The following is an 18,228-nucleotide window of genomic DNA, read 5'->3' on the forward strand; positions in this document are numbered from 1 at the left end:
TTTTAAAAACCAACAGGGCGACTCAAAAAGTTAGGAGAAAAAAGGTGAAATATGAAGGGAAGCTAGCCAATAATACAAAAGAGGATACCAAAAGTGTTTTTCGAGTACCTAAAGAGTAAAAGAGAGGTGAGAATAGATATCAGACTGCTGGAAAATGATGCTGGAGAGGTAGTAATGAGGAACAAAGAAATAGTGGAGGAACTTATAAGTATTTTGCACCATTCTTCACTGTAGAAAGCACTAGCAGTATGCCACAAGTTTGAGAGTGTCAGGGGACAGAAGAGTATGTTGTTGCTTTAACTAAGGAGAAGGAACTTGGGAATGTGAAAGGTCTGAAGGTAGATAAATCACCTGGACCTCAGGGTTCTGAAAGAGGTAGCTGACGAGATTGTGGAATGACTAATAATGATTTTTCAAGAAACAGTAGATTCTAGAATGGTTCTGGAGGACTGGAAAATTGCAAATGTCACTCCAGTCATCAAGAAGGAAGAGAGCTAAAGGAAAGGAAATTATAGGCCAGTTAACCTGACTTCAGTGGCTGGGAAGATGTTGGAGTCCATTATCAAGGATGAGGTATTGGGGTACTTGGAGACACATAATAGGCCAAAGTCAGCATGGTTTCCTTAAGGGGAAATCTTGCCTAATAAATCTGTTGGAATTCTTTAAGGAAATAATAAGCAGGATAGACAAAGGTGAGTCAGTGGATGTTGTTTTCAGAATGCAGGAGTGCAACAGTAGCCAGAACGCACAGAGCATCTTTAAGAAAAAAGTCGAAATAAACAAGCAATCGCCTCTGATCTAGGCCGACATTTACATGCGGGGTGGCATCTAATTAATTTAGCTTGTTTATTTCGGCTTTTTTCCGAAAGATGTGCTGGGTGCGTTCTAGCTACTGCTGCACCACTGCCCAGTATCGGTCTGTGTCTCAGAGGTTGGGGACCACTGGAGAATAAAGGCACAGGCTATTTTCTAAATGGGGAGAAAATTCAAAAGTCAATCAGAGGAGCGAAGAGACTTGAGAGTCCTTGTTGAGGATTCCCTAAAGGTTAACTTTCAGGTTGAATCAGTGGTAAGGCAAATGCAATGTTAACATGCATTTTGAGAGGACTAGAATATAGAAGAAAGGATGTAATGCCGAGGCTTTATAAGACAATGATCAGACTACACTTGGAGTATTATGAGCAGTTTTGGGCCCCTTTTCTAAGAAAAGATATGGTGGTATTGGAGAAGGTCCAGAGGTTCATGAGAATGATTCTGGGAATGAAAGGGTTAACACATGGGGAGCATTTGATAGCTCTGCACTCGCTGGAGTTTAGAAGAGTGAGGGGGAATTTCTTTGAAACCTATCAAATATTGAAATGTTTGAAAAGAGTGTATAGAGGGAGGATGCTTCCTATAGTATGTGAGGTCTAGGTGCAGAGGGCACAGCCTCAGACTGGACTGTCACCTAGAACAGCAATAAGGAGAAATTTCTTTATCCAGAGCATAGTGAATCTGTGGAATTCATTGCCACAAGCTGCTGTAGAGGCCAAGTCATTGAGCATATTTAAAGCAGAGGTGATAGGTTCTTGGTTAATTGGGGTGTCAAAGGTTACGAGCAGAAGGCAGGACAATGGGATTGAGGGGTATAATAAATCAGCTATTACGGAATGGCAGAGCTGCTGTATCTTTTGGTCTTATAGTCTTATAATAAGATCATGGAAAAACTATATGTACTGTAGGTGCCAAGTTTCAGAAGAGGCCCTTTCTACATCAATTAATTTTCTGAAACAGTTACTTGCTAATGAAATCTTCTTGGGCTTCCAGCCGGGTACTGTACCTGGCTAAAAGCCCGAGTACAGTTTATCTATCATATCCACTGGGAAAGCATTAGATTCTTTTTCAGTTATTTTCTGGACAAAAATGAAGTCACTCTATGTAAGTGAAATATGACAGACCTGCAAGATTGACCGACAATGGGGCACTTGTTCCGGTTGTCAATATTTATCATTAAAATCAGGCACATTCAAGTGGAAGGAGACGCAACTTGATCACCTGTGGCTCACAACTTTTGTTCCATTTGGCTGATTCCACATTCAAACACACTGCCATCTGTTGCCCAGACAGAGCTATTCCTTCAATCCGCTAGAATTTTCCTCAAGCACTTTAAAACAACACACATAGAAATTCTTCGAGATCTGCCAGGGACTAAGCCAGTAAACATGTTCATACAGCCTCCAGGAAAAAGTATTATTCGTACTTAGATGTATGCAATCCATCAGCAGAAGGGTAATTTACCTATTACGTTATGATTTTGGGCAGAAGTATGAATAAAACCGGTGAAGTGGACTGCCTGCCCACTTTATACTACCTCCAGTTTTCTTTCTTTTCCCATTGACTTTCCCTGTTTCACACCACTGCTACATCCCATTTCATGCTTTATTATTTGAGCACGATATATTTGTTTTATAATTCCACCGATATCACCATTCACAATAAAGCTGCTATGCCAATATCACTATCAATATCTGCATTTCCACAGTATGAGGCATAGAATCAAAGCAAGCCACAGCATAAAAACAGGTCCTTTGGCTTTCCAAGCCCGCACAGACCATCAACCACCCATTATAAATATGACCAAACTTAAAAAGTATTTAATTGGTTAAAAAACACTTTATAAATGCAAGTCCATATTTAATTTTGGCTTGTGGTTCAGAATTGCATGGAGCAGCATTGAGATGAAAACAAGACACCAGAAAATGACATGATTTTAACTTTTATATTTATTCTCATCCAGAGCTTGCAGTGAATGTAAGCAAGGATGAATATTTTCATGTCAATGTGTTCCATAATTAGGAGACAATGTAGATCAACAAGCACAAGGTGACAGGTGAACAAGACTTGGTGAAAGTTAGCAACGGAGTTTTGAGTGGCTTCATGAAATCAACAAAGACATGGATGAATACTTCAGAAGCAGGTCATTGGGGTAGAGAGAAATGGAAATAAATTATTTTACAGATGTGAAAATAAACAGTCTTATCACTTAAAGACAGTGGAGGTACCCAGAGGTGCAACTGGATATCTTGATTACACAGTTAGCAATTACTGTCTCTCTCTCTTTATATGTTTTCTGCCTTGCTATGCAGTTTAAACTTCTGTTTATTTCAGATTTCCAGCATCTGCAGTTTCTTGCAATTAGAATATGCTGCTCTGCTTGTGGCTTGTTGTCGGTGAGGGGCAGTGCATGAATGAAAAAAAAGACAAAGTCAAAGAAATCTTTGGACAAGATACCATAATTTCCGCTCTTCTATTGTAATTTTTTTTCAATTAAAAGCAATGAAAACGAGGTCTCATGACACCCTGGGTTCATGAGTCAGTGAGACCTGAGTTTGAGGCCTAGTGTTTGATGTTCGATGGATCCTGGGATTTATGCCAGGGATTAAAGCCTGAGGGTTGACTTCCAGAAGAACGGAAGTCAAAGCCTGTTGACTGAAGCCCGAGTCTGCAAATCTCTGTGAGTCTGCTGAGGAAATCAAAAATCCAATGTCTGCAAGTCTGAGTCCACTGGAGGCTGAAGACAGCCTGTCCTCAGTTTGGAGGGCTGTGTACATGTGAGGGTGGGAGGAAGGAATAGACATTGTTTTGCTGTTGCTGCTTTGTTGCTTGTTGTTCTACTGAGCATTATGGGAATGCTATGTTGGCACTGGAATGTATGACAACATTTGCGGGCTGCCTCCAACACACCCTAGTTATATTGGTTGTTAACGCAAAGTGTATTTCACTATATGTTTTGATATACATATGATAAATAAATTTGAATATTGATTTGTCAGCAATAGATTCTTAATTTGCTCAACAGAAATATAGAAAACCTACAGCACAATACAGGCCCTTCGGCCCACAAAGCTGTGCTGAACATGACCTTACCTTAGAAATTACCTAGGGTTACCCATAGCCCTCTATTTTTCTATGTACCTATCCACGTACCTATCCAGGAGTCTCTTAAAAGACCCTATCATATCCGCCTCCAATACCGTCATTGGCAGCCCATTCCACACACTCACCACTCTCTGCATAATAAACTTACCCCTGACATCTCCTCTGTATCTACTTCTAAGCACCTTAAAACTGTGCTAGCCATTTTAGCCCTGGAAAAAGCCTCTGACTATCCACATGATCAATGCCTCTTATCATCTTGTACACCTCTATCAGGTCACCTCTCATCCTCCGTCGTTCCAAGGAGAAAAGGCCGAGTTCACTCAACCTATTCTCATAAGGCATGCTCCCAAATCCAGGCAAAATCCTTGTAAATCTCCTCTGCACCCTTTCTATGGTTTCTATATCCTTCCTGTAGTGAGGCGACCAGAACTGAGCACAGTACCTCAAGTGGGGTCTGACCAGGGTCCTATATAGCTGCAACATTACTTCTTGGCTCCTAAACTCAATCCCACGATTGATGAAGGCCAATACACCGTATGCCTTCTTAACCACAGAGTCAACCTGAGCAGCAGCTTTGAATGTCCTGTAGACTCGGACCCCAAGATCCCTCTGATCCTCCAATCTGCCAAGAGTCTTACCATTAATACTATATTCTGCCATCATATTTGACCTACCAAAATGAACCACCTCACACTTATCTGGGTTGAACTTCATCTGCCACTTCTCAGCCCAGTTTTGCATCCAATCAATGTCCCGCTGTATCCTCTAACAGCCCTCCACACTACCCACAACACCCACAACCTTTGTGTCATCAGCAAACTTACTAACTCATCCCTCCACTTCCTCATCCAGGTCATTTATAAAAATCAAGAAGAGTAGGGGTCCCAGAACAGATCCCTGCGAGACACCACTGGTCACCGACCTCCATGCAGAATGTGACCTGTCTACAACCACTCTTTGCCTTCTGTGAGCAAGCCAGTTCTGGATCCACAAAGCAATGTCCTCTTGGATTCCATGCCTCCTTACTTTCTCAATAAGCCTTGCATGGGGTACCTTATCAAATGCCTTGTGGAAATCCACATACACTACACCTACTGCTCTACCTCCATCAGTGTGTTTTTGGTCACATCCTCAAAAAATTCAATCAAGCCTGTAAGGCATGACCTGCCTTTGACAAAGCCATGCTGACTATTCCTAATCATATTATGCCTCTCCAAATGTTCATAAATCCTGCCTCTCAGGATCTTTTCCATTAACTTACCAACCAATATTACTAAATAACATCAACTGAACAGCTATTGCCTTGGAAATGAATCTTTATGTCATGATTACCAAAAGATTTTCTAAATAATCAATTTTCTCTGTCATGTCAAAGGTATGATGTATTTTCCCATTTTTAGACATAGGGTTCAAGAATTCTGGCTAAAGCCTTATAATATGGCCCATTTGATGATATATCAAACTGCTATTAGCCTTTCAATCAACATAGTACTTTTGCATGAACACGAAGATAACTCATATCAGAACTTCAATAAAGAATGGGCTTTTGAAGTCTAATAGTTTTCATTATGATAGTAAAATTTCTACATATCTGCATGGCTCTTCATGCCACAATTCAGTATGATCCTTTCACAGACTTCATGTGAATTTATTCTGAAGTCTCCTGCTAATTATCATTTTAAATTTACCAAAATATTATAACACCAGAAACTCTATAAACTAATGTGATATACTGGTGTATGTGTATATGTATCAGGAAGCTGTTGGGTTTCGTCTATGGCCTGAGCCGAGTCTGTTGATGGTAATTGAAATAACAACAGCAGCTGAAGTGAGTCATAATCCCCACAATCCAGGAAGGGGTAAACTCACCTTGTGCTTTTGCCTTGAACATTTCTTTGTATTGAGCTGACAGCAGCAGAGACCGCATTGATAATTGTACCCTAGACATTAATATTCTGAAGGTTTGCAAATGAAATATTGGATGGATACTGATGCAAAAGAAATATAAACCAGCATCAGTCAATACCTTAGGAAAGGGAGAACTTTGAGAGAAAACAAATTCCCTAATATTAGCAAATACACACAATGAACAAAAATTATTGAAAGGAAATTTCTATATTCCAAAATAGATCGTTGTTTTCATTTTTTCCTGTTTAATCTGCTCTGCAGTATGTAGATATAAAGGGTATATTTTTGCTAGACGTACAATAATATCCAATAGCGTCTTCGCGTGCATTTTTGGAAAAAATAAACCCCTCCCCATTTTGTCCTATATGGATCCCCTCCTAATGCATCCCCTCCCCACTGCCACTTAACTCTCTTTCTTGGAAATACATGGCTAAAGCAAGCTATTTTAATTATAAGAAATACGCTCCCAAGTTATAGAGCACAATGTCTTCCTCACCCAGGTTGCCACTTTACACAAAAACTCTGAGTGCACTTTATCAGCATTCGAATAGCTTTGGCTTTCAAATACCCAGGAACACCAGACACTAGAGAAAATGGCCTTTGAGATAATGAGGAATCCAATTAGGTCTTAGCATTTTCCGAAGTTTGGGCACTCAGTATTAAAAAGTATATTGATGTGAATTTTAATTCCTCCGAACAAAAGCGATTCCGCAAACTTAACTAATTATGCAAAAATAGTCAATCTAACTGCGCGATACACTGTACGTCACAAACTGTTATTGAATCAATGACGTCACGTGAGAGTATCCTTAATTAGGAGATAATTTGGCCAAGCTGTTTTATGGCGCATTCAGTGGAATGTTTTTGAGTTTATTAGTGCATTGGAGCTATGGTCCTACTTGGTCTGCAGATACTTGTATGATAATACCTTTAGTAGCCAACATGTGCAGCGTTATGATTTGGAGTCGCAACATATTTCGCATTTTGATATGTCTGCTGGAAATTGTGGCATTGCATGGAGGTGCCGGGTTGAGTGAAGAGCCTGATGGTAGGAAGGGGAGGGACTTGGGTCCCCTAATCGAAATGTTGGCTAGGAAGGTCAGCCCCCGCTCTCCACTGCTCTCGGGGCAGAAGGAAGATGACCAACACATGGACTACATGGCTAACCTGTACAGACAGTCGGCAGATCGGAATGGGAATCCCAGAGCTAACCGAAGCATTATGACAAATACCATTCGCTTGGTGAAATCCAGCTCGAGTGTTTTGCTTGCCAGTTCAGGTAAAGTAAATCCTTCAAGAAATTTGTCTTTCCAGTTAAAGTTGCCATTTATTTTTGTAAATTGTGGTGGACCATATAATCACAATAGACCATGGGCTATGTAACTAATAAATGGCCTCGCACTATACTAACATTTGCTGCACGAACGCACTATTTCCAAATTTGTGGCTATTTTTGTTTCAAGCGTCGGCCTATGACAGCCTTTTCAATTCCCTTCCAACAATTTAATCTTTAGTATTGGGTTTACTGTGATATTTCTCCATGTACTAATTTAGGGCTTGGGAGATTAAAAAGAAACTTGCTGAGTGCGATTGAAGTTTTTCATCGTGAACCGGGTCTCTTACTTGGTTGAGCTGAATTTTTTGTGGAATGTGTCTCATTCAATTAATCCATCTATAAAGATTCTCATAGATAACTCAAAACGTTGAGCTAAATTTTAGATGGGATGGATCATTATGGTAGCCATGCAAACTCTTAAAATGGGCATTATATCCTGTTAAAATGAAGTAGACAAACATGGTTATGTCTTTGTTTATGCAAGAAACCACATACAAATATTGTATCAGAATACAGTTCGAATGAAAAGGTTGGTCTTGGCCTTTGAAAAGGCGACTGACTTCAATTCCTCACTTTAAGTTAGTATGTCCTTCTGATTTTAATATTGTTCACATGTGATTGCCATGATAACTTGGCATGAGACAGTATCAATAGCTAAAGGGGTTACTTATTAGTGTAATAAACATTTAAGTGTTAACGCCTGTTTTATTATTTTCATAGGTCACTGGCACGTCCACCATGTTGAATACAATCTGCAGTATATTCCAGAGCTGGAACATTTGATTAAAGTTGTTATTGTTTATTTGCACAGTCCTCTTCCTAATTACTTCAAGGTTTCTTGTGAGATCAAATGCCTCCTTGCAAATTATGTTGATGTAAACTTACAGAATAACACTGCCATAAAAATGCCTGTCAAATTTATGCTGAAGATGCATGCCCAATGGGGAGAAGCTGATATAACTCCTTGTATGCATTTCCCATCTGGCAATTTTGTGAAGAAAATTGATCTGAGCATCAGTTATAAGTGTACTGAACAAGGAAATGTCAGTCAAGGAACTCTGGACAAAAAGAATGCTATCCAGCTCCAAGTTCCTTCATTGTTATTGTACTTGAATGATACTGATGAGACTGCTCATCAAAGGACAGAGAAAGAAAAGCAGCAATTTCTCAAAAAGCCATCCAGATCCCATCGGTTCTCCAGGAAGCCTCGGCAATTAAGTAACATTGCCTCAGACATTCCTAGGATCCGCAAGAGAAGCCCTCCTAGGAACAATTGCAAACTCCATTCATTCTGGGTAAGCTTTGCGCAGTTGGGATGGGATCACTGGATCGTGGCTCCTCACAAATACAATCCTAAGTTTTGCAGGGGTGACTGTCCTAGAATTCTCCACTATGGATATCAGTCTCCAAACCATGCAATAGTACAAAATTTTATCAATGAAATTGTTGATAAAAATGTTCCACGACCATCTTGTGTTCCCTCAAAATATAGCCCAATTAGTGTCCTTATGAAGGAGCAAAATGATCATATTGTGTACAAAGAATATGAGGACATGATTGCAGTTTCTTGTACATGCAAATAGAATTGTCAATTGTACCATAACTTTAGAATTTAGGGAAGTACTTGCGTACAGCAACTAGTTACTTGAGTTGGTTATCATAAAATGTTCACGTCTTAATTACATCCATTCAAATTAAGTCGTTCCATGACTGGCTCTTGGATGTAATTTACTAATTCTAATGCCAATTAAAGTAACTTGTCTAAATTGTAGTGCAGTGTACCCATAGCATTACTATTTGGTCCCCTGAAAGTAATGTTCTTCCCCCTTAAAATGTGATCCTGCAGCGACTTGCACATTATTGCAGTTGGTGAGGGGTGTAGATGTGTGAATAGAGGAGGAATATCCCAAGTGTGAAGAATATTCTGCAAAAAATGGAAACAATATTTGATTAAAACTTGATGTAATGAGTTTAACAATTTTGTAGTATCATATTTATAATTGTACTTTGTAAATATTGCTGAGTATTTCCAGTCAAGTTTGCTAATGATAGGCAGAGTCCATCTTTTATATTGTCAAGTCTGCTATTTCTAATCCACTCGAATAGGAATCTTTCAATCTGAATGTAAATAGCTTCAAGTTTTAATGCCAGAATTAGAATAACTCCAATAAAGTTGTTTAGTCTTACTTGCAGTAACCTTTTAAATTGATAATATTTCTTCAGTAAATGATGTTTCACTTGAGTATTCCACTAGATAGATCAAGATGCTACCCCCAAAAACTGGCACACCATCACCTTTGAGCTGCAGTACAGTACACAATACATAGAGGTTGGGGAGCCAGGGAGAGGAAAACACAAGATTAGAGGGAAGAAATGGCTTGGGATCTCACTAAATGAGTCATAATTTTGTTCACTAGGAATGACTAACTCAATGGAACAAATGTAATCATTTTTAATTTCTAATGCACTTTGGTTTTTAAACACTGAACTTTTCTTTTAAAGAACTGGAACAAATGAATCTTGGCTACTGCAGTGCAAGGATTAATATAATCTAAAATGTATGTGGGTATAATTGGAAGATGTAGTTGTAAATCTAGAATCTGAAGTTTCCTCTGCTTCTGGTTTATCTATTACTCTGAAATTTTCACTGTTACTTGTCCAGACTTGCTGATATCACCTGTTTCTTTTTCCTTTTAAGCTACAGTTGATCTATTTGCAATAGATGCTTAGCTGACAAGAGTAGATCTAAATGCTACCCCATAGATTTGGCTTTTGTGTACACAATATTTAATCAATGAAATCCCTCTATACAATAGATATGTGATATGCTTAGATATGGAAATTATTCAGTGACCCACTTATTCAGTATCTGTAATTGGTCTTCCTATTTTGGGGTTTATTTGTACAAATTTGGGGTGTTCATTTACTGTCAAAACAATCTATTGTTTTAGATCTAAATACTTGTGTATATAGTGTTGTATCTATTAACACTGAAATTCTACAAAACTAACTTAGATCTTTGTACCATACCTAATAAAGAAATGGCTTGACCTCATGCAGAACTGGTCATTAATTTCTTATTCAGACTAGCATTGGAGCTACTGTCAGATTTGTAGTGCAACATTTAACCCAATTTGAAAGTCAATTGAAAATTTCAAAAAGCTGTGTTTACTATCTATAATAGCAAATGTGGCGATTTGTAAATCTACTCATTGACTCTTTACGAGCTCCTTCACAATGGAAGGATTTTGTTAGAAACTTGAACATGGCATTGTCAAATTGGCCCTTGACAAAATAAACTCAAAATTGAAGATGATTCTCTCTAGGTCATTTTAAAGCAAAAGGCTGAAAACTCTTAGCAATTTAAACTCCGGCATGGTACTGCTAATCAAACTTCTCGTATCACAATACTTGGTCTGCCACAAACATAAAATGGCACTCTCACTGGACTCAAGCTAGCTAATTATTTTTAAGCTGCTGTAATGTAAAATGGCCACCATTGCAAATTTTCATAGAGCCACAATTTGAATAAATATTGACCAATTGGAATTCCCTTCACTTTAATATACTGTGCCTCCTGGACTCATGAGAGCATAGGAATTTTTTGGCTTGAATTTTTGTGCTTAAATGGGCTTCAACTCAAACAATCTTGACTGGGAATTGAGTTTTGCATAAATATCTTAATAGTCTTCACTGAAGCTGTTGTGAACAGTTGAATTCAAACTTGAAAGTGAAAACTTGTGATCAGTGTCAATGTTATGTAGACCTTTTGAGCACATCACTTCTGGAACAGCATTTGTTGATTTAAATATGGTGACAGGCAGGGTGTAGTTCACATTCATTATAGTTGTGTACATCTTTAGTACCTTGGCCCCAAACATGGTTTCCAAATGAGCTTGGTTTTTTGTCATCTCGGTTTATGGGAAATATTATTTCAGATCCTTTCAATTTTTATTCAGAGCAACAATCATGAATTACACTGAAATTCTTGGTGTATCCCAAATCTGAAAGCATTCATTGCAAATCACAACCATCAAATTGATCTCTATGGTATAATGTAATAAAACAATTGGTGTTTCATACTTTGTTGGGATTAAAAAGAGAATTTTAATATTTGTGTTGGGCTGAAGGAAAGGGATGTTTTAAAGGGTAGGAAATCTTAGGTGCTCAGGTGTATGTCACTTCTGGTTAGAACGACAAGGGTGATTGTTACAGACTGTTGGTTGTATTAGCAGCTTTGTAGTTTTTGAACAAAAACTAAGCAGAATGGTGTGAACTGAAGTGCTGATTTCTGTGCTGTATGAATCTATGACCAAATGTGGGCTTTTCATTTTCAGAAGTGTTAGTACATCTAACTTCACAAAGTAAAATGTTTTCAGTGCAGTGGATTTATTTAGGATCATTTTAATCCTTAAACCCACATTGTGGAGAGCCACAAGACTTGTAACTGTGAAGTAGGATGAGTGGCATTGAATCATGTTCCGTTTAACGTGGCTAATGGGAGTTGGCAATACTACACAACACTTGTCCTTGATTTCACTTTTGCATTTACAACTATACAAAAATATCTCAATTTACAGCAGGTTGATGTGAATAATTGTTCTCTGGATTATTATCCCCAGTTTACTAATCTGGTAATTTGATCACTCTCCAATGAGGTAAATGCACTTTATTCACACTTGGGAGACTAAAACTATAGCTATGCAGCATCTGGTGACCCTGTCGTATCTGTCTCAGAGGCTGACTTCAGAACACCTTTGCAAGAGTTCACCCTCTTGAAGGCATCAGGCCCCAATTTACTGGCAGTGTACTGAAATCCTGTGCCAGCCAGCTGGCTAGAGTATTCAAGAACATCTTTAATCTCTCACTGCTATAGTTGGAGGTTCCTACCTGTTTCAAAACGACAACAATTATACTAGTGCCCAAGAAGAGCAGGGTGAGCTTCCTCAATGACTATCACCTACTTGCACTCATGTACTGTGACAAAGTTGGTTGTGGTTAGAATTAACTCCTTCCTCAGCAAGGACCTGGACCTTCTGCAATTTGCCTACTACCACAATAGGTTTATTGCCAATCCAATCTCACTGGCCTTGCACCACTTAGACAACAGTAATACCTACATCAGACTGCTGTTTGTTAATTACAGTGTAGCATTCAACACCGTCATACCCTAAGTACCAATCAATAAGCTTCAAAACCTGAGTCTCTGTAACTGGATCTTTGAATTTATTGGGTGACCAGAGAAAGTATGGATTAGAAATAACATCTTGTTGGCAATTAACACTGGTACACTTCAAGATGCATTCTTAGCCCAATGATCTACTCTCTCTCCATGCATGATAGTGGCTAAGCACAGCTCAAATATCATCTTAAATTAGCTGATGGCACAACTGTTGTTGGCAGGAGGTGTACAGGAATGGGAGAGTTTGGCTAGTTGAATGGTTTCATAACAACAAGCGTGCATTCAACATCAGCAAGATCAAGGAATTAATTGTGCACTTCGGGAAGGGCGATCAGGAGAACACACACCAGACCTCAACAAGGAGTCAGCAGCGGAAAGGTGAACAGCTTCAAATTCCTGGGCATTAACATATTAGAAAGATCTATACTGGGCACAATATATTGATGCAATTATGAAGAAGATGCAGGCACAGGCTATACTTCATTAGGAATTTGAGGAGATTTTAATGAGACGTTAGGGGTAACTTCTTTCAAAAGGTGTTGTGTATTAGAAATGAGTTGCTAGAAACAATGGTTGCGGCATGCACATAAGCAACATTTAAAAGACCTGTAGATAAATACAGGGCTAACGGATGTTTAGATATCTATGGGACAGACATGGGCAGATAGGCAACCAACACAGTCAGCATGGATGAACTAGGCAGAAGGGCCTGCTTCTATGCTGGATGACTCGATGACTCAATCTGGTTTCTCATCAAGTACAAGCAAATCTCTACAGATGTACAGCAGGGAGCATTCAGAATGGTTGCATTCCAGTCTGGTATGAATGTGTCAATGCACAGGATCGGATAGAGCTGCAGAGGGTTGTAAGCTCTGCCAGCTCCATCATAGGCACTAGTCTCTCGCCATCAATGTTTTAGGAACAGCTGCTTCTCTGCCAACAGATTTCTGAGTAGTCAATAAGCCTTTGAACACCACCTTACTATTTTGCTCTTTTTGCACTATTTTCATATTTTTTGTAATTTATAGTAATTTATTTTGTATTGCACTGTACAGTTGCTGCAAAACAACAAATTTCATGACATGTATCAGTGACAATAAACCTGATTCTGATTCTTACGAGTGTATACCTGCAGAAAACAGCTGGAGAGTAGAATAAGTAGGATTGTTTTATAAGTTTTAAGAATTTGTTGATTTTCCTTAATGGGGACTGCAACCATAGGATAGGCCTTAGAATGTTATAAAATGGATTGCCAAAATAGTTCAGGTAAAGGTTGGCAGTGTGGGGTCTGGGAAATACAGATAGCACAGGAAAGGGCCCTGGGGAATTTGGAAAGTGTGGGTCTGCAGATAAGAGAACTACACATCCTGCTTCAAGTCTGGTTGCTTAAAACTTGCTCATGCAGTGGCATGCATGAAATATAAATTTCTCATAGCTGTTTTAGGATGAAACAGTAAATGAAAATCAATCAATTAACCAACTGTTCAGAAATCCCAAAAATTTGGTGGTTGTTCCTACATTTTCTTCTATCTATTGAGACACCAAATTCCCAGGGAGCCCAATTTCTGCACTCTAAATCTACCTGGAGCTCTGGTTCCTGCATTTCCTTTCACTTACCTTGTTCTATTCCTTTTGTTCCTTTGAAACTTAGTTGGTACACTGGAAAATGTATTATTCTACTGCATTACATGTAAACAAAAAATTTCCTGCAGAAAAATTTATGAACTACTGTAACTGATACAATATATTGCTGATACTACATGCAGGTAAGCCTAATGATATTTATAAATCATATCTTCCTGATCCAAATTTAGAATAGAAAGCTGCAAAATATAATGAGTTTAACATACATTCACACTTTTGGGCTGTGAGACTATAGTATACCCTGAAAAGAAAACTTTTCTATATAGAGGCATCAGAGACTCAAAAATAATGTTCACTGAATTACACCATCATGTATGTTAAAGATAATAAGCACAGGGCAGTCTACAGATGGTGAAAATCTTGAGCAACATCCTCAAGATGGTGGAGGAACTCACTAAGTCAGGCAGCATCTATGGAGGGATTAAAAAGTTGACATTTTGTGCTGAGACCCTTATCAGGACTAGAAAGGAAGGGGCAGAAACCAGAAGCAGCAGCTGGGGGACAGGAAGAAGTACAAGGCGGATGGGGGAGGCAGGGGATTGAAGTGAGAAACTGAGAAGGAATAGGTGCAAGAAATAAAGGTCCAAAGAACAAAAAATCATACAGGAGAGGACAGTGAACTATGGATGAAAGGAGGAGGGAAACCAAAGGGAGGTAGCGGGCAGGTGAGGAGAAAATAAGGGGTGAGACAGAGGAACCAGAATGGGGAATAGAAATAAAAGGTGGGGCAGTTTCTGCCTCACAGAACTTACATTTCCATACTTCAATTCTATTTTGTCCTCTTTGCTTCTGTGGAAGTGGCAGTGTGTACTCAAGCCAGAGGAGAGAAACCGCTGCAGTGAGACTTTACCAGAGGGTCTTCCTAAAACATAGCTTCTCTTTACACAAAAGGAGGTGCCAGCAACATACTAGATAACAGAAGGATGTGAAACATACCCAACAACTAAGGCTCTTTGTCTTTACTAACTTCAAAATATCATCGTCTGTCTGCTAGAAGTTTTGATGGACTTTTCTATTGTGAATGGCGATTGATCTTGCAAGTAGGGAATTGAAACGTGATTGATATTAATCAATATACATAACTGATAAACCAGTCCTGTATAAAAACAGCAGTTTTCTGTTCAGATTTCAGAACAGTGTGGGTGACAGGAGCTCATGCTGTGCTGATTGTGCAAAGTAAAACAAAACAATGCTTAAGTCATATGAATGTGTATCAATGGAAACAGCAGAGAAGCAATTGAGTTGCAGTCAGGAATGAAAGTGAACGTGAAAAAATAGCAACATCTAAACAGAAGCATGGCCAAACAATCTATGTTACCATTGTGGCAGGCTCTCACAGACAACAGACCAATGCAGATTTTAAGGTGAAACTTGCAGAAAATGCAACAAAGTAGGGCACATACAAAGAGCATGTTGGGTAGACAAAAATAAATAGACTGCACAAGGAAGACAAAAAGATCAAAAGTCAAGTTGCATATTGAAAAAGAGCACTAATCTTCATGCTGTTGATGAAAATTCTGATAATGCTAAGAGTGATACAGGACTGGTGGCCTTAAAATTTACAATGTGCAAACTAACACGATACAGACAATATGGCTTACACCAGAAGTGAACAGCAAATTAATTAAAATGGAATTGGACACTGGCTCAGCTGTGTCAGTCATTCCACAAAATAATTTTGAATGGAATTTCAAAGATACTTAACTGGAGCCTGCAGATATCAAACTAAGAAGTTAAACTGGAGAAAAGAAAACTACTGTGGTAATGACATTCCTAACAGTGAAATACAAGAACCAACAAGCTGTATGTGGTAAAAACAAGAGGGCTGGCATTGTGGGGATGTGATTGGCTGAGGTAATGACAATTTGATTGGAAATCCATCCACCATTAGCACGTCACATTCCCTGCAAAAGAGTCAACTGAAAGTGAATTAAGAAAGGTACTGGATGATGCCACAGCAGTGTTCATGGATGGCATTGGAAAACTCAAACATATCAAGGGTGAAATAAGTGTTAAATGAAAACGCCACACCCAAGTTTTACAAAGCCTGTCAAGTTCCTTATACTATCCGTGATAAAGTAGCCAGTGAGCTACATTGCATAGAGGCTGAAGGAATTCTTTCCAAGGTTGAGTGGAGTCCACGGAAACCATCAGTGGTCCCAGCAGCAGAGAAGAATGGGTCTCTCAGGGTCTGTGGAGATTTTAAGGTTACCATTAACCCAGTACTGAAAGGAGATCAATACCCTCTGTCCAGGATAAAGGATGTCTTTGCAAACCTTTCTGGAGGAAAATGCTTCAGCAAAGTGGACTTAGCTGAGGCATACCTACCAAAGTGCTTCTCACCATAAACACTCATGAGGAGCTTTATTGCTATAATGGGCTTATTTTTGGAGTAGCATCTGCACCTGCACTCTGGCAGAAGTTATGGGTCGGGTGCTACAAGGCTGCCCAGGCTCTCAGTGTTACCTGGATGACATCATTGTTATTGGTAAGGATGACAAGGAACATCTCCAAAATCTCAAGTCAATGTTAAAAGATTAGAAGATTATGGGCTCAGAGCATGATGCAACATGTGTGAATACTTTAAACCAAGCATCTCTTACTGTGGTCACACCATTGACACAGAAGGATCACACAAGTGTGCTGAGAAACTTCAAACAGTGGTGGATGCCCCAAGGCCAAAGGATATGTCACAGATACTGTCTTTTTAGGATTTGTTCGTTACTATAATAGATTCCTGTCAAATTTGGCTACTGTGCTCTACCCCTTGAACTCATTACTACAGATCAGGAAGAAGTGGCAATGGACAAAGCAGTGCGAAGGGGCTTTACAAAAGGGAATGGAAATGGTGACACCAAATATATTACAATCACACATTATAATCCGTATCATCCAGTGAAGCTTGCCAGTGATGCCTTGTCTTATAGTATAAGATGCAGTCATGTCATATGTTATGAGTGATGGAAGTGTTCGCCCCACAGCCTTTGCATCACGTTCCCTTATTGCTGCAGAGAAAAATTATGCACAGATTGACAGAGAGGCGTTGAGTCTGGTTTGGGGTGTAAAACATTTCAACCAATACTATGCGAGAGAATTTACCATCTTTACTGATCATTAACAGCTGGTCTCCATTTTCAATCCACAATAAGAATGTTCCATTAACAACAGCAGCACAAATGCAGATGGGCTGTATTTTTTGGAAGACACAATCACAAGCTCAAATTCATGAGGACAACTAATCATGGAAATGCTGATGGAATATTCTGTTTACCCTTGGAAAAGGAAATACTTGAAAAATTGACCAAAGAGGACACTCCTCTTGATGTGTTTTCCCTAATGCAAATTGAAAGTCTCCCTATTATGGCAGACATGATCCAAAGGGAAACCAGAAAAGGCCCCACTCTCTGTCAGATTTACGCAGCAACCCAGAATGGTTGGAATGTGCAGCAAAAGTTCTGCACTGGGAAGAACTTGCCCTTGACTAAGGTTGCCTTATGTGGGGATTGATAGATGTTGTACTGTCCAAGCTGAGAGCTAAAGTGTTGGCAGAGCTACATGCTGGTCATCTAGGCATGATCAAAATGAAAGTGTTGGCTCAAAGCTTTGTTTGGTGGCCTGTGATAGATTAGCAAATCGAGCAGCTTGTGATGCACTTTTCAGGATCCCAGCAAGTCCCGAAGATGCCAAGAGCAGTGTCACTCCATTCCTGGGAATGGCCTGCATTGCCCTGGCAGAGGAATCATATAGGTTTTGATGAACCAGTCATGGGCACAAATTTCTTGGTAGTAGCAGATGTAGCTACAAAGTAGCCACAAGAGTTCCCTGTAGCCTCCAATACAGCCTTGCAGACTTCTGAGGTGTTGAGAAGCCTCTTCTCAAGGATTGGTGTTCCCGAACACTTAGTCAGTGACAATGGACCACAGTTTGTTACAGAACAGTTTCAGTCCTTTCCAAAATTGAATGGAATAAGACATATTACATCTGTACCATACCACCCAGCTACAAGTAGCTTGGTGGAAAGGTGTGTTCAAATGGAGTCCATAGAACACACTGCGAGCAATGTCAGCAGAAAACACTACAGTAACATTGAATCAGAAGATCCCCAATTTCCTCCCGGCACATTGCAATGCAGCACACTCCACAACCAACAATTCACCAGCTGTGCTGTTCCTGAGTGATCCCTTCTGTTTACACTTGGATCTTCACAAACCCAATCTCAGAGGGAGTATGCAGGACAAAC

General features: G+C 39.4%; 1 protein-coding gene and 1 long non-coding RNA gene across 2 annotated transcripts in view; one reads left to right on the forward strand and one right to left on the reverse strand.

The window, feature by feature from the left end:
- LOC134353366 (uncharacterized) overlaps positions 1-18,228 on the reverse strand; it is a 57,130-nt gene that overhangs the window by 28,147 nt on the left and 10,755 nt on the right. The gene's annotated exons all lie outside the window — the stretch shown is intronic.
- On the forward strand, positions 6,652-10,091 carry LOC134353365 (bone morphogenetic protein 15-like). The gene is made up of 2 exons (XM_063061397.1): positions 6,652-7,105; positions 7,883-10,091. Exons 1-2 carry the CDS (start codon positions 6,685-6,687, stop codon positions 8,743-8,745), a joined length of 1,284 nt encoding a protein of 427 aa, XP_062917467.1. The 5' UTR covers positions 6,652-6,684; the 3' UTR covers positions 8,746-10,091.

The sequence above is a fragment of the Mobula hypostoma genome, chromosome 10 (assembly GCF_963921235.1).
Source record: "Mobula hypostoma chromosome 10, sMobHyp1.1, whole genome shotgun sequence".
Taxonomy (NCBI): domain Eukaryota; kingdom Metazoa; phylum Chordata; class Chondrichthyes; order Myliobatiformes; family Myliobatidae; genus Mobula; species Mobula hypostoma.

Bases quoted from the DNA above. Each gene is read 5' to 3' on its own strand.
- LOC134353365 (XM_063061397.1), top strand. From the start codon at position 6,685: ATGTTTTTGAGTTTATTAGTGCATTGGAGCTATGGTCCTACTTGGTCT. The intron at 7,106-7,882 runs GTAAAGTAAATC...TTATTTTCATAG, and splicing joins TGTTTTGCTTGCCAGTTCAG to GTCACTGGCACGTCCACCAT.